Source organism: Blennius ocellaris (genome assembly GCF_963422515.1).
Source record: "Blennius ocellaris genome assembly, chromosome: 8".
Lineage (NCBI taxonomy): Eukaryota > Metazoa > Chordata > Actinopteri > Blenniiformes > Blenniidae > Blennius > Blennius ocellaris.
Genome location: NC_137657.1, coordinates 3,067,008 through 3,092,372, shown reverse-complemented (window position 1 = coordinate 3,092,372; position 25,365 = coordinate 3,067,008). Strand labels below are relative to the sequence as shown.

At 42.1% G+C, this 25,365-nt stretch overlaps 1 protein-coding gene across 3 annotated transcripts; it reads right to left on the bottom strand.

The window, feature by feature from the left end:
* Positions 1-340: 340 nt before the first annotated feature.
* Positions 341-25,365, bottom strand: LOC308134025 (grainyhead-like protein 2 homolog). Of its 3 annotated transcripts, none has more exons than XM_080501616.1 (15): positions 25,138-25,365; positions 24,480-24,729; positions 23,982-24,404; positions 23,808-23,863; positions 22,257-22,506; positions 22,047-22,158; positions 20,412-20,506; positions 6,879-7,037; positions 6,736-6,793; positions 6,350-6,489; positions 6,226-6,263; positions 1,497-1,588; positions 1,337-1,422; positions 1,202-1,266; positions 341-1,020 (listed from the first exon to the last, which is right to left on the bottom strand). In XM_080501616.1, exons 2-15 carry the CDS (start codon positions 24,576-24,578, stop codon positions 906-908), a joined length of 1,788 nt encoding a protein of 595 aa, XP_080357742.1. In that variant the 5' UTR covers positions 24,579-24,729; positions 25,138-25,365; the 3' UTR covers positions 341-905. The 3 variants fall into 3 exon arrangements, with proteins under 3 accessions (XP_080357742.1, XP_080357740.1, XP_080357741.1); XM_080501614.1 differs by having other exon boundaries at positions 24,480-24,666; XM_080501615.1 differs by having other exon boundaries at positions 22,257-22,503; positions 24,480-24,666.

Genomic DNA, 25,365 nt, shown 5'->3' with positions numbered 1-25,365 from the left:
TAGGAAAGGAGACAGGAGGGGCTATGAGGAAGTGCCACAAGTTCTCCGTTTGCATCTAGTAAGGAGTAGGCGAACATTTATGTCACAGTTTGTGATGCATTTTGAACAATTGGGAATCATGGCTCCATGTTTCTCGTTACACTGCCCCCTGCAGGATTGGCTGCTCATAGCAGCTCTGAACCAGGTGGTTATGTGGGGGCGCATGTAAGATTTTTGTAAACAGAGGGGGGGGAATAACAGTTTTTGTTAAATGTAAACGTGAAACAGTTCTTGAAACAAAAAGGTGAAGCTGTACGATGTGTAAACTTTAAGACATATGGATGACCAACTTCGTACAAAACTATATTTATTGACTCGTTCAAAAGATCTCAGTGCAACAGCATCCGTTCACCGTGAAGACTGAAATACTAAAGTCAAATACTGATGACTGCAGCCTCTCCAGGAAGGAGGAAAAACTAACAATAAATACACGCAAGGAGTTAAACAGTTTAACAGCCCCCTGGAGACCAGCAGTCTTCCCCTCTAATGCCGCGCTATGGAATCAATGACCAGCTGGAGGAACTGTTCGTCCACTAGAACCAACAGAACATTCACAATATCAAACATTACAAACACGAGCAAATGGCCGATCAACACACATCTACTTCTACACAAGACTTTTTGTGAAGCTTCCAAACTTCTCCTGATCACATCAATGCTCAGGATTAAAAAACTAACGGTCCTGGAGCGTCTGGTCGGAGGCGATCCAGCTCGGTAGCCAATCAGCCACTGAAGATCCATCCGCCAAGCGTGGACTTTTCATTTCTCCTCGCCGCTCTGAGACTAAGGTTTCCACTCCACAACTCATTTCAGTGGATCGCCGTTCAGACGCGACACGTCCCAACAGTCTGGGTGACTGACCGCCGTCAGATCTCTGACAGGATGACCCGCGTGGCGTCGGCAGAATTCTCCAGGGCCAGGATGAAGGTGTCCTCGTTGGAGAAGTGCTGGATCACGTGGTCGTCCAGGTTCACCAGCAGCCTGAGGACCAAGTGTTCGCGTCAGACTGAAGACTTTTCGATGTTACTGTCACTTTAAGCTCATTTTTAATGCGTTGGGTTTTTTTTGCATTGAGGGGAAGATCCACCATCTGATCGATCACTTTGTATGAACTTCCATTTCTCCACTGAAGTGCCCCTCCATCCTCTGCGCCTTCACTCACCCCTTTTTGCTCTTCTGGTACACTTTGCTCATCTTGGCGACAGGCACGGCATACTTCTCAGAGATCTGCGAAGACAGAGAGCAGGTGGTGGACATGCAGCTCAGACGCTCTAAAGTCAAACTTCATGACACTCACGGCCTCCATCAGAGCGTGGAGCGTCGGGGAGTGAAGCATCAGGGCATCGAACACCTCGTCACTCTCCTTCCTCACGTAGAGGAGCACTGGGGGAGCCAACAGCACGTCGGGATTAAAAACTACAAGGAGAAGAACCAAGCCACCACAAGACACCAGTTACCTTTGTTCTCCATTTCTCTTTTAAACTTCTTGGGCTGCGGTGGACAGACGTTCTCCCCAGGGATGCTGGGAACTCTCTTCATCAGGACGCCTCTGAGGGAAACAAACACGGTCAGAGCGCTGATCTCAAGAGGAGGTGGTTGGTGGGGCGTCTGCAGCATGGCGGGTCAGAGACGCTCCGGAAAGTCACTGATCGGCAGTTTAATCCACGTTTTCATGATGGAAACTCATTTGTTTTTAATAAGAGACATTTCATTACTGCGACGGTTTCCTCATTCATACATTTCTATTTCCAAAGTCGTGTAGAGAAAAGTCTAAATCCAGACTTTCTTTACTCTTGGACCCTCTGTTAATTCCATCCTCCATTAGACACCACTGCTTTAATATAGTCTATATTCTGTCATTATTTCCAAGAGCAGCTGGTGGCAGACCTGCTGCTATGAACCTCTTTCCCAATCAACTGGGTGCAGTTTTAGTGTTACTGATAAACACATTTACACTCCCCGTCATTCCACTAGTGAGGATAAGACATACAGCTATGTTCAGAATAATAGCAGTCCAACATGACGAACCAGATAAATCATTGTTTTTGGTATGAAACATAATAATAAATGGAAAATAATTTACCAGCAGGTGTAGTAAAGTCAGAGGAACCAACAGACCCAACTTTGATGATATGAATGCTCCTGGGTCTGTGTAATTGACTAATGAAGTAAAAGGGGCGTGTTCAAAAAAACTAGCAGTGTGGAGTTCAATCAGTGAGATCATTGATTATGTGAAAGAAACAGGTGTCAATCAGTGAGATCATTGATTATGTGAAAGAAACAGGTGTCAATCAGTGAGATCATTGATTATGTGAAAGAAACAGGTGTCAATCAGGTGGCCCTTATTTAAGCCAGCACATGTTGTACATGCAATTCTCTGTGAAAACTGATGAAAGATGGCTCGTGCCGAACATTGTTCAGAAGAAAAGCGTGCTTTGATTAAAAAGTTGATTGGAGAGGGGAAAATGTATAAAAAAGTGCAGGAAATGATCGGCTGCTCAGCTAAAATGATCTCCAATGCTTTAAAATGGAAAGACAAACCAGAGAGACGTGGAAGAAAACGGAAGACTACCATTGGAATGGACTGAAGGAGAGTCAGAATGGGAACGACTGAGCCAAGGGTCTGCTCCAGGAGGTCAGAGACGGTCTGAAGGGACCTGTGAGTGCTGGGACCATTAGAAGACGCTATGTGAGGCTAATCTACCAGCAAGAAGCCCCCGCTAAGTCCCACTGTTGCTAAAAAGACGTGCTGAAGAGGATTGAATTTGCCAAACATGTTGACTGGCCTCTGGAGAAATGGAGAAACATTTTGTGGACTGATGAAAGTAAGATTGTTGTTTTTGGATCCAGTTTGTCAGACGACCCCCAAACACTGAATACAAGCCACAGCACACTCTGAAGACCGTGAAGCATCATGATGTGGGGCTGTTTCTCTTACCTTTATATCGCATACCAGGGATCATGGATCAATGTGGATCCATCACAATACTTGAGGAGGTCATGCTGCCTTATGCCGAATGTGAAATGCCCCTGAAATGGGTGTTTCAACAGGACAATGACCCCAAACATACCAGTAACCAGCCAAATCTTGGTTCCAGACCAACAACATTGAGGTTCTGGAGTGGCCAGCCCAATCCCCGGACCTTTATCCAATTGAGCACTTGTGGTGTGACATAAAATTAGCTGTTCAGAGGCAAAACCCCAAAATGCAGAGGAATGGTGGAAGGTTGTCCAATGTTCCTGTTCAGAGGTGCCAGAGGTTGGTTGACTCCATGCAGCACAGATGTGCAGCAGTTATCAAAAACAGGGGTTATTCAATGAAATATTAGTCAACTGATTGTCAGGATTGCTAAATGTTAATATCTTTTCAGTTTATTTAGTAAATATTTGAGTTTGTAATGAGAAATGCCGACACTGCTATTTTTTTGAACACAGAAATATCACCTTTTCCTTCATATTCTGTAAAGTAATTAAATATTGATACTTTTTTCTTCAGGATTTGTTGTGCAATACCATGTGCAGCGTTCCTAATGAAAGAAAATACAAAATATAAGGATTTTGAGCTTTATTCACTTTTTTAAAAACACTGCTATTATTTTGAACATAGCTGTAGCTTCACTAGTCTGAAGAGCAAAAACAGATTCATTTCTGGTTGAAGGCCGATTCAGACTCCATATGAACAAGAAACGTGGTCAGTGGCATATGCTGCTCATGGTGTTCCAGCTCGCTACTGAGTATTAGTCATGTTTTAATCCTGTTTATCATGTAAGCCTTGCTACTGTAGCCCCGCAGCTCATTAACATGTCGAAGGGCGGCTGTACGTGATGCCCCTGAACACATCACTCAAACCTTTCAGCTCTTCCAGTTAAAACCTGACATAATAAATCTTCGAACACCACAAATAAAGTATAAAGTAATACACAACCAACTTCCGTCAAATATTCAAAGCCTATTTTTTGTTACCAGAGAAGGGGATTATAACTGGAGAGGGGATTTAAAGTTAAAATATGTAAGGTTTTGCTCAACACAGAAGGAAGTCATTTTGTCTTTCTATATGTGAGTGAGGTTGTGGAACAGTTTGGGTGTCGAGCTGTACAAAGTACAAAGCAATGGAGTTCACAAAGTACAGGGAGGAAGGGCTGCAGACATGGGTGTTAGGAGGATTTAATATGTATCTGTAGTTCCATTTGCTGGTTTGTTTTTGTTTATTTTCTTGTAAAGAACATACATATGTGTGTGTGTATATATATATGCATGTTCATATAGAACACAAAGGTACAAATGACTGATGTGACTAAGGGGTAGGATGAAATAAGCTCTGCTTCTTCCTACTCCTTTTTGGATATGTTGAGCCATTATTTATTAGTTATGTTACTATTTAGTTTTGCCTTCTTTGCTTTGCTCTGTTGTGTTAGTTTATTTTGGACATGTTCGTACAAAACAAAAAGGTAAACCAACATAAACAAACTAAACCTGAGGTTGAAGCCGGACCAAGACGGCGGCTCGGACAAACTTTTATTTTTACATCATTGACACAATTCAGAGAAATGTATTTCTAAAACATTATAGGCAAGAAATAAGTAGTGCAGCTGAAAAGTTAAAACATTCAAAGTCCCTACATAGTCCATACTACTTATGGACTAAGTCTTCCTTTATAGAATTGATTGAGAATCTCCTACCGATTGTCGATACTCTAACGTGTGGCTTTAGGTCGGCTGATGAAGGTTGTGCCTTTCTTTCTGTACGATACCATGAGTTTTTCTACTCTTTATATACGTAGTATGCCAAATATATGAGTACATCCCCACAGTGCGGCCACAAACAGGCACCAGGTGTTCAATACTGATGAAAGCCAGACAACTTCTCCTGTTTAAACAAAAGAAAAACTCCCACCAACCTTGAAACAATGGATCAAACACCAGAAGTGCTTGTCCAGTGTCTGATGTGACAATACTGACAAGCTTTATCACACTGCAAACTGGGTGCTCAGACCTTTTATGTTTCATGGCACCTTTTTTTTTACTTTTATAGATGAAACTGATCCCACCATTTTTGGAGTTCTGTGAAAACGAGCCCATGTTACGGTTTGCATATTTTGTTGCAACTCCATTGGCTCTTTTTGTTGTTCATTACAATATTTCACATTTTTTTTCTCTTTTGCAAAGATCCTCGGTGGCTGCCAAAGTTGTCAAGTTTATTTTTATGTACATGTAATTATTTATAAAATGTCAGATTAATAAATGGTACAGAAACACGGTAGCAGCAATAATGAGCAAAACATAGGGGTTTACACCATTAATCCAATGTGTTTGTAAACATTGCATTTTGTTTATTTTTCAAAAATGTTTTTTAAATCGACCAAAATTATGGATTTTTTTTTCTTTTTCCTGAATTTGTAGTGGGTGACAGTAGGTGGAGTTTGATTTGTTACCATTTATTTATTGCTTTTTATTAACACAAAGTTCTTTAAAAAAATGTTTCATGTAGATGAACGATATGATTGTGATTCAGAAAACTTGTTTTCCTCATGTACATGTGTAAAAAGTGAATTTTGAAAATGTTGAAGAACGGAGGTCGTCCGTTTCCTTTAACTCCCGATGCCGTTTTAGTGTAAACAACCCACCCAAGTTTTCAAAAACGTGGAAAAAAAACATCACTATTCATTCCTTCGACTGCAGTTATTTGATGGGATGAACAATGGAGACTCCTAGCCAAGAGCAGGGCAGCAACATTGCAGGGATTTTCAAAGTTGGAAACTTTCCATGAGGGAAATATATAAGAATTAATGGAAAGTTCTGGGAATAAACCAAGGATTTACTAAATGGAAGTTTGGCTCCGAATAGGGAACTTTATCTTTGTGAGGAAAATATATTTGAGCATAATCTTCACTAAAACAACCAGATTTCATGCAAGTACCTCCATCACATTCACAGGATCAATCCTGAGCCCAGAGCACAAGACTCGTGAATCCTCACATGTGGACATCAAGAGAAGCACGTTTTGATGATGTGTGGTAAATAATTTAACTCATTTCTAATGTTCAACTTACAAATATATACATTTCTACCATGCATTGTGATACAGCGACAAAACAATAGATTATAATAGATATTTCCAAAATTCCCCAGTTTGGCTTCCCATGGAAATCTATTGGAAGCTTTCCAGCCCGAGCCAGGAGTCACTCACCCCTTGCTGTCCTTGCCACCAGTGCAGAAAGACAACACCTGAAACCAGAGGAGAAAGACGCTGAACTAAATGGATGTGGACGTTTCCCGTGGGTATTTCCTGCGAGGCGGCGGAAGCTGGTCACCTGTCCTGCTCGCTGCAGGTTTTCAAAGTAGACGTCGGGGATGAAGAGGACGGGCTGGGAGTCCAGGTCCAGCATGCTTTGGAACAGCGTGCAGTTGGGCTTCTTCACCACGGAGGTCGACTCCGAGCCGACGGGCTTCACTGAGACGGAATCAGATTCCATTACCAGGCAACCACGAAGGGTCAGGGTTCAGTAATACTTTTGTTGGTGAATACAATTAAATTATACATGTCCCTTTAAGTCTTATTATACTAACATGTATTTCTATAAAGTGCATCATCATTTTTTCAAAGAGTTTTGATGTCAGCTGCAGACTCTTGATCAAGGATTGGTAATAAAACTCCATGTGGCCACTGTTCTGATCTATATCGTGTGTTTTTTTAAACCTTTGGGTAGTTTCTTGAGCTGCTTCTTCTCCTCGTCACGGAGTTTCCTCTCAGCTCCCTGAAAAACACCAGGAAAATCCAGGATAGAAAAGAGCTGTGTGCAGTGCGAGTTGTGGACTTGTTCGTTAAATCCGAGTCCTCACCTTATCGCAGAAGACCTTGATCTGACCGAAGGCTCGGTGGATGGGCCGGCTGCCACCTCTGTTGTAGCTGTAGGTGTCGATCTGAATGGTGAGCGGCATCCCCTTCACGCCCTTCTGCGAGGAGAAGTCCGTGCTCAGAGAGTTCACCGAGATAAAGACCTGGCAAAGGGAAGGCGAAGACAAAAACACAATCAGGAACTTTGGACCCCAAACGAAGCAGATATTCTAATGTCTTCACAAACACCTACGATAAACACCCTAAAATGAGATGTTATCTTCCACTACAACTTTCTCCAGACTCGCCTCATAGGAAGGTTTTAAGTTTTCACCAGGATGACATTTTCAACTCTGGGTTGCGTCGTTAACCACCGGAATTTCCAGACTTTTTCACACACTTTGAAACCTGCTGCTTAAAACAATGATGAGCGTCATGCCGCTGACACAAGGGTGATGCATTCAGGTGATACTGATCTCTTTTCTTTATAAATTTGGTGGGTGCAGTTTATTCAGGTGCACTCAATAGTCTGGAAATGACGGTATTCTAAATTTAGTGAGGAAAAACTTTTTTTTTTTAAATAAAGATTCACATTTCTTTTGTAAATTTGACTCTTTCCAAAGTAGGTCTTCTGGCTGGTTTGAACCCAAAGGCCAAGGCTGTAGGTAATCCACTTTAGGAGAGCAGAAACAATATAGTGCACTTCCAGCTCCCCCAAACACGTCTGATGAGTGTAATTTACATTAAAATGCTGGGTTTTTAGGGACACACTGTTACAATACCAAACTGCACAGGGAACTGAAAAACTCCCTGATCAAACCCGGTGAGTATTACGTGATGTCATCCATCAACGTCAGCAGCAGGTCGACAAGAGAAGACGATAAAAAAGTGGCATCAGTGCACAGCCAATGATTTCCTCATCTTTTCCAGATAAGAGAACTAGTAATGGTGAGCCATAGACAATAAAAACATTTATTTCTTTTATAGTCAATTTGGTTGGACCATAAAGTCAGTCACAACACTTTGGAGACAAACCTCGTTGTTACACTTCATCTACTCGCACATGTGCAGAAGAACTATTTACTACAGTTTTTAAAAAGCTGCATTTTCAGTGGTTCCGAGCAGCTTTGTCATGTAAATGGACCACAAAGTGGACCAGAGGTTTGACTTTTTACCCGTAGACCCATGTGCAACTGTAGCCTTTAAGCAATCCAGAAGCTAATTGTCCATTGATTTTATTGCCAGTAACAAGCAACCACTTTGATAGAAATAAACAGCAACTGTGTCCAGGTATCAATAAGCTGCAAAAAGTGAATTTGTTCCATAAGTCCTTTAGCGTGCCATTGCTTTGTTTCATCGCAGTCTGTCTGGAGAAAAGGCTGTTTTTCATTTGTGTGAGTCATTATTTAACATGTGAACTCAGTCATGAGGTTTCCAGTAATTTGACTCACTATAGACTTTCTTCTATATCCGGGTGGTTTGCAGCAACTGAAAATGAGCCGTCGCTCCTCAACCAGTCGGGACAAGTTATGAAGCCAAAGAAACTGTGGAAGTGAAGATCACTTCTGGATGGAAGACTGAGCACAGGTGCCATTACTTTGAAATGTCTCCATTTCAACAATGCAAACTCAATATCTGTTGACGTTGTCAAAATACACCGGGATCAAATAACTTTGTAATCATTATTTGCTCCAAAGAAAGACGTGCCACTCTTGGCATTTAAGCTTCACACCCAAAGGACTCAAACAAAAACACACTCATGAATAACACTGATGTAAATGTGGATTTTATACTGAATCATCAGTGCATATTGTTCCAGACCCCTCGCTGGAAAATCCCTCTTTCACAGAGTTGAATACCTGCAGACCTGTGAAACTAAAACGATATTCAGTAGGTTCACTCAGACCGCAGTCAAATCTAATCCATTAGCTTTGACTATAAACAGTACTTAACAGAACACAAAAAGGTTTGCAGATTAATGTCATACAGCAGAAAGCCTGGTTAGTTCCCTTCATTAACCCTTTTGCAGGGCGATCACTGAGTTACATGTGGCTTTTTACAACCAGCTCAAAGTTTTGATGCAATAAAAAAAAAATAAGCCTGCTGGAAAGTCAAAAAATTGGATTTAAAGCTCTAAACAGGTCAAAATACTTAACGTCTTCACAAAGCTCTCAGCTTCTGTTGACAGTGTCAAGTGTTTTTTTTGTTGTTTTTTTGTTTTCATTTTAAATCAGAAAGTGACATGTTCTCTAATGGTTAATGCATAATAGTTTTAAGCGTCACATTTGCAGGATGTGCAGCAGAGTAAATTTGCATGTTGCATATAGATTTATCCCTCTCTTTAACTTCAATGTTTTCCCGGCAGGAGCTTCGGAACACTGTGAACTAGACTGTCTAGCATGTCTTGGAACATTTCATTATATGAAAAGTGTTAGAAAAATGATGGTTGATTAATTTGAAAAGTCCCAACCCTTCCTTTGTGCTTGATCCTCGTTCATTTTAATGATTCATTAAATTTAACAAACTGGAGGCTCAGATGTCGACCTCGTCGTCCTCATGCTGCTGTGGCGTAGCAATCATCCAAGATTGAAAACCTTACATTCATGTTCAGGGCCTTTCTGAACGAGATTAGCACGTTCTCACTGAATCCGTCTTTAAGAGACTCCAAATCAGGGAAGTTAAACACAAGACATTTGTTTGTAAAAAAACACCGATAATGCAACAGCGACAGGAGGATTTGGGGGATATTTAACCATTATGTACCAGAAGGTTTCATTCAAATTAACTTTAAGCGACATCGTAGTAATTTAAAGGTTATTTGGGCGGTCCAGCACAGTCCAGATGAAACTGGACTGTAAACGGCCCCTGAAGTAAAAAGTGTGCACGCGAGCCTTTGTGCTGTGATGGACCTTCATTCATCGTCTGCACACCCAAAAACAGTTCTCATTGCGCCCATCAGATACTAAACGGTCAGCACCTGTCTGAATTGGCAACAAGAACTCCATGAGAGGGACTTCCGGTTAGACGCTGATGCAACCAGACGCATAATTAAGAGCTCTCTGAACTCCATATATTACCTTTATAACTCAACATTTGGACGACACAACTTTGCCATGAAAGGTGGCAAACACCAACAGAAGGGGAAAGAATCAGCTATCAGACCGGACACGATGGAAGAAAACGATAACGACGGTCCGGAGAAAACCACACCTGCGGCCTTACACGGCAAGGAAGCGCTGCTAGCAGGGCTGGCTAACATACGCAGCGACATACAAAGCCTCAAAAACGACTTTCAGGAGAACTTCAACACGTTCAAGCAAGAGCTGAAGCAAGAGATGGCTGCTTTGACAAGAAATGGACAAAAAACTGGATGAAAGTAAAACGGAGATGCAGTCACAAAAGACGAGCCAATCAGAGGCCCAGACACGGGTCTCGGAGCTGGAGGAGTGGAGCGCTGAGGCTGGGGACAAGCTGACGGAGCTGGAGGAGTGGAGCGCTGAGGCTGGGGACAAGCTGACGGAGCTGGAGGAGTGCAGTGCTGAGGCTGGGGACAAGCTGACGGAGCTGGAGGAGTAGAGCGCTGAGGCTGGGGACAAGCTGACGGAGCTGGAGGAGTGGAGCGCTGAGGCTGGGGACAAGCTGACGGAGCTGGAGGAGTGGAGCGCTGAGGCTGGGGACAAGCTGACGGAGCCGGAGGAGTGGAGCGCTGAGGCTGGGGACAAGCTGACGGAGCTGGAGGAGTGGAGCGCTGAGGCTGGGGACAAGCTGACGGAGCTGGAGGAGTGGAGCGCTGAGGCTGGGGACAAGCTGACGGAGCTGGAGGAGTGGAGCGCTGAGGCTGGGGACAAGCTGACGGAGCTGGAGGAGTGGAGCGCTGAGGCTGGGGACAAGCTGACGGAGCTGGAGGAGTGGAGCGCTGAGGCTGGGGACAAGCTGACGGAGCTGGAGGAGTGGAGCGCTGAGGCTGGGGACAAGCTGACGGAGCTGGAGGAGTGGAGCGCTGAGGCTGGGGACAAGCTGACGGAGCTGGAGGAGTGGAGCGCTGAGGCTGGGGACAAGCTGACGGAGCTGGAGGAGTGGAGCGCTGAGGCTGGGGACAAGCTGACGGAGCTGGAGGAGTGGAGCGCTGAGGCTGGGGACAAGCTGACGGAGCTGGAGGAGTGGAGCGCTGAGGCTGGGGACAAGCTGACGGAGCTGGAGGAGTGCAGTGCTGAGGCTGGGGACAAGCTGACGGAGCTGGAGGAGTGGAGCGCTGAGGCTGGGGACAAGCTGACGGAGCTGGAGGAGTGCAGCGCTGAGGCTGGGGACAAGCTGACGGAGCTGGAGGAGTGGAGCGCTGAGGCTGGGGACAAGCTGACTGAGCTGGAGGAGTGGAGCGCTGAGGCTGGGGACAAGCTGACGGAGCTGGAGGAGTGGAGCGCTGAGGCTGGGGACAAGCTGACGGAGCTGGAGAAGCTCTCCCGCAGGTTGGGAGAGAAAGTCACTGACCTAGAAACAAGGTCACGTAGAAATAACATGAGAATCTTCAACCTGCCTGAGGATGTTGAAGGCAGTGACATGACTAAATACATCATCCACCTGTTAACAACTGAGCTCCAGCTGCCGGAGGGGACGCCCCTACAGGTACAAAGAGCTCACCGAGCCCTCGGCAGGAAACCTCCTCCAGGTAATGCTCCGAGATCCGTAGTTATAAACTTCTTACAATATGAAACAAAGGAAATGATTATTAAAAAAGCCTGGCAAAAGAAGGTGACAGTCAGTGAAAAACGTATGTGGTTTGACCATGATTACCCCACTGAAACTGTCCTGAAGAGAAAATCATACATCGACATCAAAAACAAGTTAAAGGAAAACGGCATCCGCTTCCAAACACCGCGAACAAAGATGAGGATCCACTGGAGCAGCGGAGTTCGTACGTACGAGTCAGCCAGAGAGGCAGCGGTGGACATGAAGGAACGCGGATACGAAGTCGACGTCCGAAGCGAGTCCACTGATGTGAGGACGACCCCGGGATGGAGCCGCGCGGCGCGGCAGCGTTCCAGCCAGAGCACCGCGCTGAGAGCGAGGGAAATACTACAGGACTACCAGCTGGCTAACTGACTCCTGCTGAAGGCGCAACAGACTCCACACACCTTCTGTGATCAATGAGTGAGTTATAAAGACCACAAATCTAAAATAATCACGGAGAAAAATACTGATAAAAATAATGTTTGTGGTTTAAAATGTTTAGCTCCGGCTATGAGAGCACGTTCTTTAATGTTGGACATATCCAGACTTAGTGTAGCTCACTGTACCTACAAGTCTAGGGAAGGGCCCCCACCTTGTGTGGGGTTTTACTCTTCACCCACCAACAGGGACCATGGGAGGGTAAGGTTTACTCTCCCCCATTGGAAGCAAGTTCTAAGTTCATTGTTATTATTTGTTAAATGTTTTGAAGTTGTTTTATATCAGGGGAAATGTTTTTTTTCAGTTGAATATGGCATACAATAAGGTCACATTAATGTCGCTGAATGTGAATGGTCTAAACACACCAGTTAAAAGGGAAAAGGTCATGAGAAGAATAAAGAAAGAAAAAGCCCATGTAGTATTCCTACAAGAAACCCATCTAGACAGAAGTGAACATGAAAAGCTAAAGACATTTGGTTACAAAAATGCTTATTATAGTTCCTATGCTAATAAAAAAATAGGTGTTATTATACTGATATCGAATACTGTTAAATTTGAACTGATGAGCGAGATAAGAGATAATAAAGGTCGATATGTGTTAATTAAAGGAAAACTTGAAGACCAGATTGTTACACTGGTCAACATAGACTCACCCCCCAATAGCAAAACAGATTTTATGCAAACTATTTTAAATAAAATAGCAGTAGAAACAGAAGGGACCTTAATCTGTGGTGGAGATTTGAATATGATTCTTAAACAAAAATTGGATACAACGAGCCAAAAGAGGAGTAACACACATCTATCAAGATTCACTAAAGTTGTTCTAAAAGAAATGGGAATGATAGATATTTGGAAATACCTACACCCAAAAGAAAAGGAATTCACATTCTACTCAGCACGCCACAAAATATATTCAAGGATTGACTATTTCTTTGTTAACATACAAGATATACACAAAATAAGGGAGTGCAGAATTGGCACAGCGGACGTATCTGACCATAACTCTTTACATTTGACAATACAGATAGGAAACAATAAAAGGAATACGGTGTGGAGACTAAATGTAGGAATATTAAACAATATAGAAACAACTGATTGGATAAAACATGAAATACAGAACTATCTAGAAGAAAACGAGAATGGAGAAGTGAACCCAGCCATTCTATGGGATGCAATGAAAACAGTTTTGAGAGGTAAATTGATATCTTACACTTCAGCAATAAAAAAAAAAAGGAAAACAAAGGAATATAAAACACAAATTGATTATCTGAAAGAACTGGAGAGGAAACATCTGGCTACAAATGACCCAAATATATTAGTGGATATAATAAATATACGGAAACGAATAAATGACTATTGGAAGAGATTGAGAAGAAAAATACATTTTTAAAACAAAAATACTACGAAATAGGACCGAGGGCAACAAAATGTCTAGCAAGAAGAATACGAAAACAGCAAACGGAACAAACAATATTTAAGATGAGGGACCCACAAACAAAAGAGATTCTACACAAACCAGAGGAAATAGAAAGAGTATTCAAAAAATATTATAAAGAGCTATACACTCAACCCACATTAGATAATGAAGAAGAAACAAACTTTCCTAAAAGATCTGGACTTGCCTTCAATTGGCACAACCCAAAATGATATTTTTACTGCAATCATAACTAGAGAAGAATTTAATGAGGCAATAAAATCATTGAAGAACAATAAATGCCCAGGAAGTGACGGATACCCCGCTGAGTTTTACAAGACATTCAAGGAAGAATTGATACCTCTCATCCAGTCCTCATTTAATTGGACACTAAAAAATAATAAAATGCCACTATCATGGGCAGAGGCTATCATATCAGTCATATTGAAACCAGGAAAAGATGGGAGCTTGTGTGAAAATTACCGTCCTATATCAATATTGAATATAGATTATAACCTATACACATCTATTATTTCAAAGAGACTTACCGTAATAATTTTATAGCCGATCTAGTTGACGAGGATCAAACCGGGTTTAAAAAGGGGCGACAGACGCAGGATAATATTAGGAGAACTCTACATGTTATAGAAGAAGCAAAACAACAAAAAATGAGTCCAGTATTAATAAGTGTCGATGCAGAGAAAGCGTTTGACTGTGTCTAGTTTAACTATCAAGTTTTAAAACGGTTTGGTTTTAATCCAAAGTCAGTGGATTGTGTAAAGACATTGTATCAAAACCCTAGTGCAAGAATCAAAATAAATGGTAATCTGTCAGATAAATTCCTGTTAGAGAGATCAACTAGACAAGGCTGTTGTTTGTCCCCCACATTGTTTGCCCTATATATAGAACCTTTAGCACAGGCAATTCGACAAAAACAAGAAATCAAGGGAATAGAAATCAAAAACACAAATCATAAAATAGGACTGTTTGCAGACGACTATCTGTTTTCTTCAACGACCGAACCAATCAATTCCTGCACTAATGGAACTTATGGAGCTTTATGGAAATTTCTCAGGATATAAAATAAATGCCAAAAAAACACAAGTACTGGCACTTAACTATTTACCAACAAAGACTATGCAGAATAGATACAAATTTAATTGGAATCTGAAGGCAATAAAGTACTTAGGAGTGATGGTTACAGAAAATTGAAATACATTGTGTGGAAAAAAACTATTGTGACGTCACTATAGAAATCCAAAAAGACCTTGAAAGATGGAACACATTGCCTATAGATTTTAGTTCAAAAATAGTTTGTTGTGATCAAAAGGAATCACAACATGGGAAGTTTCAGAGAAGGGGAAATTTAAGAGTTTTGAAGAGATGAAGGACGAATTTTGTCTTGACAGATGTGACTTTTTTCGATATTTACAAGCGCGAGAATATTACAATAAAGAAATCAGGGGGACTCCTTCCATGGATGAGAGCACAGTGATCAAAATGATAAACGAAGCATATAAAGGAAAGTTGATGAGACTCGTATCCAAATTCTACCATTCACTTCTAGAGAATACTAAGAACTCAACAGAACACATAAAAACTAAATGGGAAACAGAACTGACTACTGAAATATCAAGTAATGACTGGCACCATATGTGGAGGAACCACCAAACAACCACCTGTTCTCAGAAATGGAGGGAGTTCTCATGGAAAAACCTCATCCGTTTTATTATTAGCCCTAGAGTTAAAAGTAAATATTTAAAGCAGCCTCTTCCATGTTGGAGAAACTGTGGCTCAGTAAATGTTAATCATAGCCATATATTCTGGAAGTGTTCAAAAATAAGTGAGTATTGGAAAATAATAAACACAGAAATAATAAAAATGTTGGGTTACAAGATACCGTTGGATGTCAATATACTGCACCTGTGCAATTTTCCAGTTGAGTCTGTACACTGTAAAGATAAGTACCTGTTGAAAATGTGAGCAGTGGCTTGTAAAAAAACTATAACAAGGAAGTGGTACCAAGCTGATCCTCCAACGACGGAGCAATGGATCCAGACTGTAGAGCAGATCCAGTTAATGGAAAATTTGACTCACATGCTGAGATCACAAAGATCCCAGTTTGAGGAGAAATGGGAGAAATGGACAATATATAAGAACAGCGACAATGTAAATTCAACTGAGTGAGAAGAGACATGTTGACAAAGACACTTGTGACCCTGTGAGTTTTGAAATCTTTTCCCCCTGCAGTTTGGTTTGATAATATATTTTTGTTTTATTTTTTAATTTTTGTTGTTGTTGTATTTGCTTTGATGTGTTTGTTCTTGTGTTCAAAAAGAAAGTAAAAAAAAAAGAACTCCATGAGAACAGCACAGATACTCTGCTGCTCATCCCACAAATGCAGCTCCTTAAATATGTTTAAGGAAATAAACGTTTTTCCAGTGTTGCGAGCTCTCAGGTATTGTTATAAAGAACCGCCCTCCCACAAGCGTCCCTCCAGGCGTGTTCGAACACTCCGTGACAGCGTAGAAATTCTCATGATTAAAGCCAAAGCACCTGAACATTGTCAACTGCAGCCGAGGCTTCCAGTCAAACCGGCTCAGCAGCTCCAGCAACGCGTCAACTGAGACTAATAACAGTGGATTTTCCTCACCACAGCCCAACTACTTTCTCACTGCGCAGTGTCAACAGCGTCGTGTCTCAACCTGAAGGGGTGACGGCCGATTGGTGGAGAAGCCACAAGCACATGCACACCAGCCTCCTACACACCCCTACAACACTTCCAGACCCCACGAGCAGCCACGTCACTCCTAGACTTTGTATGAGGCATGCTGGAAAAAACACACACTCGTCCTCCCCTACCAACGTAATTCACAGCGTCCTACAAGAAGGATGCCGACAGTTGTCTGGCAACGGCTCAACTACGGCAGAAAATGCAATTTATGTGCACCACAAATACAATTTATGCATGTCCACCAAGTTACTACATCTAGAAATCTGAATTTCACAGTATTGGATGAATCTACAGCAGCAGCATGAAGTCAGCCTCTGGTCCCGTGTGCAGCTGAAAGGCTGATGTTGATCACCTTGTGTTCACCTGGAAGCAAAGCTACCAGCCTCCATTTCAAACCAGCCGGACCAGACTCAACCTGCACCGCTCATCAATGCACCACTTCTCCTGGAACCACCAGCAGCATACAGGAAGTAGAAGGTTTGAAAAAGTCAATGTCAGTATATTGAAAAGAGGACTTTTACGTCATGCGTGAAAAAGGGCAAACTTGCGCCAGAACTGAGCTCGTACACTAAACAGTACATACGTGCGTCATCTCGCACAACTATAGTAGCTTTCACACTGTCTGAGTGACAGCCCATCTCTCATCGGTACATTTCTCTGAATCAACTATGAGAGTCATCATGCCAACAGCACAAATAATACATCAACTTTCACCATTCTAAAATGTGCTTATTAAAAAGGAAAGTCGTAAAAAGTAAATCTAGAAACCAAAAAAAGCACATTTTGTAGATCTGGTCATCTTCACTCTTGATCAAGAGGTTTTGGATGAAATTCCTGAAATAAAATCTTTATGATGCAGCAACAAAACTGTCCACTGTCACAGATAGTCACCATTTTGTGTGATCATTAACCATCTGTATTGTGACGTTACACTCAACTTCAGAGTCTGAACTTCTTGTCTGATCTGTTGGAAAAGCACCTTCGATGTGAAACGATAAAAGCACCTTGCAAAGCTGGAATCCAGCATGCGTTTCTTTTTATGTCAAAGTTCTGCCACACGCCACTTCTTCACCCTCCAACAATAAATCTTCTATTTCTCTTATCAATTCAGCTCCAGGAGGCAAACTAATGATGGAAGGCAGCTAAGCAACCCACATGGACAGAACCTATATAAACATATATGTTTTAATATAGGCTTTGAATATATGTGACATATATAAAATTGGCCGTTTTCCTATATTTTATGTACATATATGTACATAAAACACATATATGTACATAAAATATAGGAAAAGGGCCAATTTTATAAATGTCACATATATTCAAAACCTATATCAAAACCTATATTAAAACATATGTTTATATATAGGTTCTTTCCATGTGGGATTATTAGCTTAGCAGGTTAGCATCAACACCGTTCCCATTTCACTCGAAAAATCTTAGTTTTACGACTCCTTACTCACACAATATTATCCTTAACATGTTACAACCCAGATAATATGCTTTACATTTGTGAATCTTAAGTATTTACTAACCTGTGATAAAGAAAAGAGAGAGCACATGCGTTGAAGCCGTTTACTTCCTGACATGCGCCGTCTAATGGACAGTATAGGAATTACACTTGACTCAAAAGAGCTTGTATTTGAACCAAATGATTCTAAACAAATAAAATAAAAATAAGTTTTATGGGTGGGGTGTCTATTTCCATTCTCTCTATAACATAACTATATTAAAGCCTCTACACATTTGGTGGGTGTAACGGTGAATGTGTATAAGCTGGAATGTGAATCTGGAAGTGACTTGAAATTGTAAAAAAGGCTTGATTGACAAAATAAAGAAAACGACAAACCATTTTGTTATATATTTCCTTCTTTTCCACTATCTTCATACAAGAAAGAATTGTCCTCATAAATGTTTCTGGAAAACATGTAGACATCATAGCTTTCCATCTCCTCTCACTTAGTTGCCATAGTTAAATTACATAACATGCCAATGACATGTGATACCAATTTCACGTGTTCGCACATACATAAGTTCTTCTTGCATAATTGTTTTTTAGTTAGTTCTTAGTTATTGCCTTGATACGACAGTTGCCAAAGTGAGATATGGGCTGTACATACACATGTGGAAATAAAGAAGCAGTACAGGAGACCTATATGGCCTGTATATTCACATATATGCACCTCAATTTTGCCTATATGTGGCATATATATGCATAGATGCAGCATATATATTGTCATATATGTGCATATATCCTCATATAGGTTCTTTCCATGTGGGAAACATTGCTCACTGTGGAAACGCTCCATTGGAACTGGAAATTCTCTGACTTGCATAAGCAATACATAAAAAAACTGAACAAAAACTTGTTTTGTTTTTTTAAAACAGTCAATCAAAATGAAAAAAGGAATTTTCTGACAACTCATGTCTTGCGGGATTATGGAATTGAAAAATGTCTAATAATTCCATGCCATGTTGTGGGGTTTTTTTATGCAAAAAGGTTAGTTTCAGTGACGGAGGCTTTATGCTGTGCCTTGATAAAAAAAAAAAAAACTTTTGTCAGTGATTGTAAATTAGAAATAATGTGGAGTTGAGCTTTCATCAGTTGTCACTTTAACGGTTAATGTTATATTTATATTAATAAGATATAATGAATTAAAAACTGGTCTGTAATCAACCAACAACACTTTAGAATCCAAGCCCCACTGCAAAGCCCCACTCCTCCTTTGCAGCACTGCAACACATTCTAAAGACCAAGTACTGTGGCTTGTTGTCATGTAGAATCATGAAGCATCTAAAGACCGTCGACAGAAACAGAATTGAAAAAATTGGTCATCACAGTGTAGCTTAGGTACTAAAGGTGCCATATTTCCCTGCTCAGGTCACTACACTTAAAGCAATGCGATCCCAAGTACATGGATTAAAAACTGTCATTCTGCTCTCTGTCTTTTTTAAATGATCCAAGGTCAAGACACCAGTAGGCCCCATTTATACTGTAATGTCGACAACGGTGCTCAGAGCCACTGAAAATACAACTTTTTGAAAATTCTCCAATTCCGTCTCTGTGTAAACTGTGAGAATGCTGCTGGTCATGAACATCATGGCCATAGGAAATGGCCCGGCATTTTGATGACGTCATTTTCAGAGTTTCTGCCGTTTCCATGTAAACTGACATTTTTAAAACATTGCCATGGAGACGTGTAAATGTGGGGTTGGAGTGGTACGTTTCCATCCAGAGGCTGTATGTTTTGACACCTTTACTTTAGAAGGCACATAAAAATAGACCAAATCATTCCTTCAGGAAGAGGCTCAGCATGCTGACCGTCCTTGGTTGTCCACCACGTGTCCAGCACTAAATCCAATGTAGGATCAACCAAAACAGTTCAGAGTCAAATGAAGTTGTCCAATGGAGAGATTCAGGATTCTACGTTAAAGCGTTGGATGACCATTTTGAAGGCTTGGTCATCAGTAGCTCATCAATTGGATGTGTTGTGCTTCACACAGGAAGGACGTGAACCTTTTAGAAAGTCAGTCACTGCACCAACATCTGGAGGACAAAGTGAAGTTCTGAGCCGAAGATGAGCCGACCGAAGACGTTCATATCGACGGTAAAGACTGAAACTCTCCCACACCAGATTCTCTGACTTTAAAAAGGTATGTGATCAAATTTAAACTGGGCAAGAAATGTGTTTTTTTAATGGCCGTGGATGTTTATGAGGCAGAGAAGATATTAATGGAAATGTAGGACGGAGTGTCTTCAGGCTCAGCTCCAAATTACAGATTAGAAAACAGGCAATGCTTCTTGCTGTTGTTGGATCATATTTGTTTTGATCGAGTCGTATTACTTTATTCACCATTTAGGTTGGAGCACATCAAGCTGCAACAGCTCATCTTCTGACACCGAATCATGACAACAGTGCTATCGCTCACTGTCTGAGAATGATTGTTTATCTGCTGCAGAGCCACAGCAGCAATATGATGCTGCAATAGCACATGACTGTACGCAGCTATTTTCATATTGTCCTGGCCTTAAAAAAAACCCACAATTGCAGGAATGCAAAAAGGAGTCGTAATTATTTACTAGCAAATGTAAAAAGCTGCAACTACTCATCTGACAGACTCAGGAGAACATGTTGACAGAAAGATTTTGATCCCAGAGTTTTGAAAATCGGACATGTTGGACCAAAACAGAAGAGTCTGTCCAGAAGTCTTTTTATAATTTACCTTGGCTTCTTCACTGATGTCCCACGTGAAAGAGACAGCGTTGTAGGCAATTTCCTCGATGTTCCCGATACTGCTGACGCTGTCCTTGTAGTCGGCTGCATGACACACGAGGAAACAAAGCAAAGACGCTCTGCAACAGATTCGGTATTTTCCAACAGTAAGGCAACATTAATAAGAATGGCTGAAATATCTGATCCATCTTCTAGACAGCATTATAAACCTTAGGGTGTCCAGAATAATCCATGCAGAGAGAACATGCAAACTCCCCAAAGGGAAAACTTAAAGCCCAGCCTGTAATTGCTGATACGGTCATGAGTCAACAGTGCCAGCCTTTACACCATGGTGGGGCACTGAATATACCAGTGATTCATTTTTTATAATTGTAGGTTATTTTCAAAACCCACAGAGAGCCCAACATGACACACAGTCTTAATTTACCTAAATCTAAAGTGCACATCTAAAGTCCAGCACATTGTTGAAAGGAGTGGTTCCTATTTACTTAGAATCATTAGTGTTTTGGATTAAACCTCAAATACGCTTATCCGTCTGGTTTCTTTAAGAACCAGGTGCCCCGATTTGTTTCTACCTGTCCTCTAATTAAAATAGTAGCAGCTCACCTGTAAGAAAAATCACAATCTCTTCTGCGGTCAAGTCTCATCCTTCAAATACACAAAGATCCTGCCGTTATGGGAAACGGCAGATATTTAAGAAGAACCAAGGATGTGACACTTCTCAGAGCAATATTTGGTAAATTGCTGCCTGTAACAGCCACACGCTCTGGACCAACAGAGAGAAGCGATTTGCAGTCAGGATGGGTGAGATTAAATCACCGTATCAATATATGATCATATCCATCCTCTCATGGTGGTTACAGCTCCCTTACCACAGCATTAAACTACAACTACTGGAGGCTGAGGACATTGTATAGAGCAGGGGTGTCAAACACAAGGCCTGTGAAGAGAGTTTCATCGAAATTGACTTTGCATTGAGAGTGTCTGTGTGTCACAACAAAGAAAGACATTAAAGTTTGTTTAAATTTAAAGGTTACTATAGTACCATTTTACCCGTCTGACCCACTCCACATGAAATTGGGCAGAATGTAGAAAACTAAAATGCATTCAACACCGTTGCTATAAGCAAACCAGTAAAATCATTAATGGACTTTCTCTCGCTGCACTGGAGCTCAGTCAACCACAGATGAAATTTCAACCATGTGCTGGTCCTGCATCCAAAAAAGAAATCCGTTCACCACACCAATTCAATTCACAAATGAAGTTCCTGTGAAATACAGACTGTTGAACAGAATGAGACAGATGTACAAGGAATACACGACTTCCACCACAGGTCGAGGCCTGTCTCCTGCAGATCGTTCAGGATATGGCTACAGTCCAGGCCCCGCCCACTCCTCCCGCCACCGTTCATGTAAACGCTCATTGGCTGGCTCGTCACAGGATTTCTGTGGGAACTGGGCCACGACTGTTATTTAAATCGTTTCGGATTTTGCCTGAGAATACAGAACAGGATCTTCGTCAAGCCTCCTGCAGGTTTGTTGCCTGCGGTCTCTCCCCATCTTTGTACCTCTGTGGGACTTCGGTCACAGAAGAGAGCAGCTGGAGTCAAAGACGATCATCTCACCAATGTCCAGGACTCTCTGCTTAGCAGTGGGCTGGCGGGAGTGCCAGTATTTCCAATTCTTCAGCTGCTCTTCTTTGCCCTTGTCCTCACCAAAAACAACCATGACGACACTCTGCGGGGGGTGGGGTGGGGTGGGGTGAGCGTCATCCAGTCAAGGGTTTCATTTTCTGTCAAACTCTCTCTGTGCTGCTACCCGTCCACCTCACTCACCTGAACAATACTGTCCCGCGGTAGTTGGCAGACATCTGCGTGCTGGCGAGCGCTGGACGCCTTTCCAGACGGAGACGGCGTCGCTCCGCCGCACTGCAGCTTGTCCTCGGTTGGACACGGGGACGATCTGAAGCCGAGGTCAGATAGCGTCAGAGCGTAGAACTGGCCCCGGTTCAGATAAATCATGGGTCCGTCTTCTTGCCGCGGCCGCAGGGACATGCTGGCGTCCAAACTGTACTGAAACCTGCTGCTGTGGGGAAGGACAGACAGTGAGCGAAGACATTCCCCAGACATACAACTGCAAAACATAGTTGTGTAAATACAGAGCAGAAATTGGACTTGGAAGATTCGCTGAATGGACATGAACATGGCTATTGCTTTTCAGATGAATCCAATAAACAGCTTTAACTATAGAAGAATGAACTCAATGAAAATGGCAGTAAAGACGAGTGAGGAGCACGTGTCCTCTGACAGTTTGCCTCCAGGCTTGTCCCTTTCTGTGAGGAGTTTACATGTTTTCCCCTCATACATGTTTGGGGTTTTTGACACAATCCAAAGACATGCCCGTGAGCTAAACCGGTGACCAACTCCTCTGTGGGTGTCTCTCTGTTAGTCGTGCGACGGGCTAGCGACGGGCTAGCAACCTGCTCAGCGTTGGCAAGGATGCCACCAAGCAAATGGTAAAAAAAAATGCAAAGAAAGCAATTAATTTTTAATACATTTAAGAGCAGGGGACACACCAACACAGACGTGAGATGAGGGATCTGTGACGCTGCCCTGAAAGCTAGCAACCTCATTGCTATCAAGTTATCGCCTCAGAGACACGCGGTCGCGGTGAGTTTGTAAAAACATGCATGACAGCTTTTGGAGAACTTTATTTGGAACAATTCACTGTATTTTGCACCTTATCGTTACATTAAAATTGGCTTCATGTTAAGATGTAATCATTTTCAGTAGCAACTGTTTGGTTTTATGAAAACATGGACATTTTCATCATGTACATGCTGCATTACAACAACAAAAAAACTGTAAAGATTAAACTTAAAGGTTATTATGACACTAGGAATGACACTAAGAGGAAACTGGACCTCATGTGGCCCCTCAACACATTTGATGGCCCTGATGTAGAAAATGGAGAATTGATTTTGTGCAAGTTAGTTTTGCTGATGATGACCCCAATTCCCAAATGTCCATCCATTTTCATCACTGCTTATCCTGTTCAGGGGCTCCAGACATGTTGGAAAATATAGACAATATACTTCTCATCCTTTTTTTTTTTTTTTTATCTGAGAATTTAAATTCCATTTAATCCCAGAAAAATTATATAATTCCCACTAAAGTCTTTTGGTGCCTTTATATTTCAGATAATAGCATGGACAGATATGTTGGTCCCTCTCACCCATCAAAAAGTGACATTGCTGCAAAAAGAAGCTTTTGATTTAAAAATAAGCATTTGATTTTGGTGTTTTTGTGCAATCTGTCATTAAAACCATCTGTACTGTTCGCATTGTGTCTGCATGCAAATGTCGTGTGATTTCTTTGGTAACTTACGCTGAAAGGATGGAATGCGAGGCATCAGTTCCTGCGGAGGGACTTCTGTAGTACACCTGGAGAGAAAAAATAAATACTGTGTGATTGAAACTTGCTGGACACAGCCATGCAAAACAAATGTGAAATGATCAAATCCAACTGTCTGCCCCCCTCTCCTTAAATGGCTGGTCTGACCTCTTTTTTCAAAGCACCGTCATACGAGTCCAGAGAGCTTCGACGGCTCTTTTTAATACAGCCAGTGAGAGGTAGGTCATAGCGGCTCTGCTCCAAGACCAGCCTTTTCCCCTCCCTGGGGTCTTCTTGGTAGGAGCCACTACCACCACAGTCCAGCAGGGACGTCTGGTTCTCTGTCCGGATCAGGGGACGAGGCCCGCCGTCTCCACCTTGGACTCCAGAGACGTTTCTGGCCTCAGACTTTGAGCCCAGATGTCCAGTAGTGCTGTAGTTGCTGGAGAGGTTGATGGGTATGGATGTCAGAGCCTGGACGTACTGATTGAGTATATCCTGGCTCGAGCGCTTCTGCAGCTCCATTACGGAGTAGTCCACAGGTTTAAAACCACCGGTTGTACACTTGGTTTCTCTGGGAGCCTGACAGCGCTAAAGCCCACACAAAGAACAAGGTTAGAAACTGCTCCTCGTCATTTTGGCTTCTACAAGTGAAGCCCGTTTCACCTTGTAGTAGTCGTAGAGCAGCCCCAGAGTGGCGGCACCGTCCTCGTCTCCGTTGATGCTCATCATGGCTTTGGTGGCAGCCGTCAGCGGGTTCTCCATGTAGTTTCTCCACGCCTGGTCCTCGCAGCTGAACACCCTGCAGGAAGGTGCAGACGCCTCGTCTGGTCCCACTATCAGCTCCCGTTTACTGAGAGAGGAGAGACGAGTCAAGAGAAGTCAGCAGCTCGGCCCCAGGCGGTTTCTCACCAAACTGCAAAGTAATTGACAGAAACATGTGAGGTTTGTTTATTGAGAGTCACTTCTGAGGAACAGCTGCTTGTGTACATACCAGTTAAACAAAGCAGACTAACTGCAAGCTGAAGATAATAATTGTACACTGAAAGCTGATGGCTGACATATAGTCAAAAATTATATTCATTAAAATAACTCAAATTACCTGTAATTCAATTAGTTTAAGTACTGCTGAAAAAAATAATGAAACAAAAAAATTGTCACATTTTGTGATTTGTGTGATGACTACTGTGTTTTACTCAAAATATAACAAGTGTACGAACACTAATCTTATTATTAAAAAAAATGATATAGACAGTTAAGACACTGAAATATGCCATTCTTCTTTCGTGAAGGGGAGAACTGTAATACAAATGTTTTCTCTTACCTGTCCATGTTGCATCCAGCGCTCTGATGTTTGTAAAGACTTGCGTGAAAAACTGGGCTTTCTACCATGAGCAGATTCACTTTGTCCACAGGAGAAAGGCTCTAAATGACTTCACTGAAAACCACCAATAAAACCACCTGTATCCTTGTCCTCTAGGAGTAACTCCACGCTGACCGATGTCAAGTCAAATCAATTTAAAACATTAGAGTCCCTCGCGTGGCGCGTGTT

What these genes read in the sequence shown, in the direction of transcription:
- LOC308134025 (XM_080501614.1), bottom strand. Translation starts at nt 25,205, where the DNA reads ATGGTAGAAAGCCCAGTTTTTCACGCAAGTCTTTACAAACATCAGAGC. An exon ending in ACGGTGCTTTGAAAAAAGAG is followed by an intron (nt 23,864 to 23,981) that starts GTCAGACCAGCC and finishes TTTTCTCTCCAG; the next exon opens with GTGTACTACAGAAGTCCCTC. An exon ending in ACATCAGTGAAGAAGCCAAG is followed by an intron (nt 7,038 to 20,411) that starts GTAAATTATAAA and finishes TCCCTTTGCCAG; the next exon opens with GTCTTTATCTCGGTGAACTC.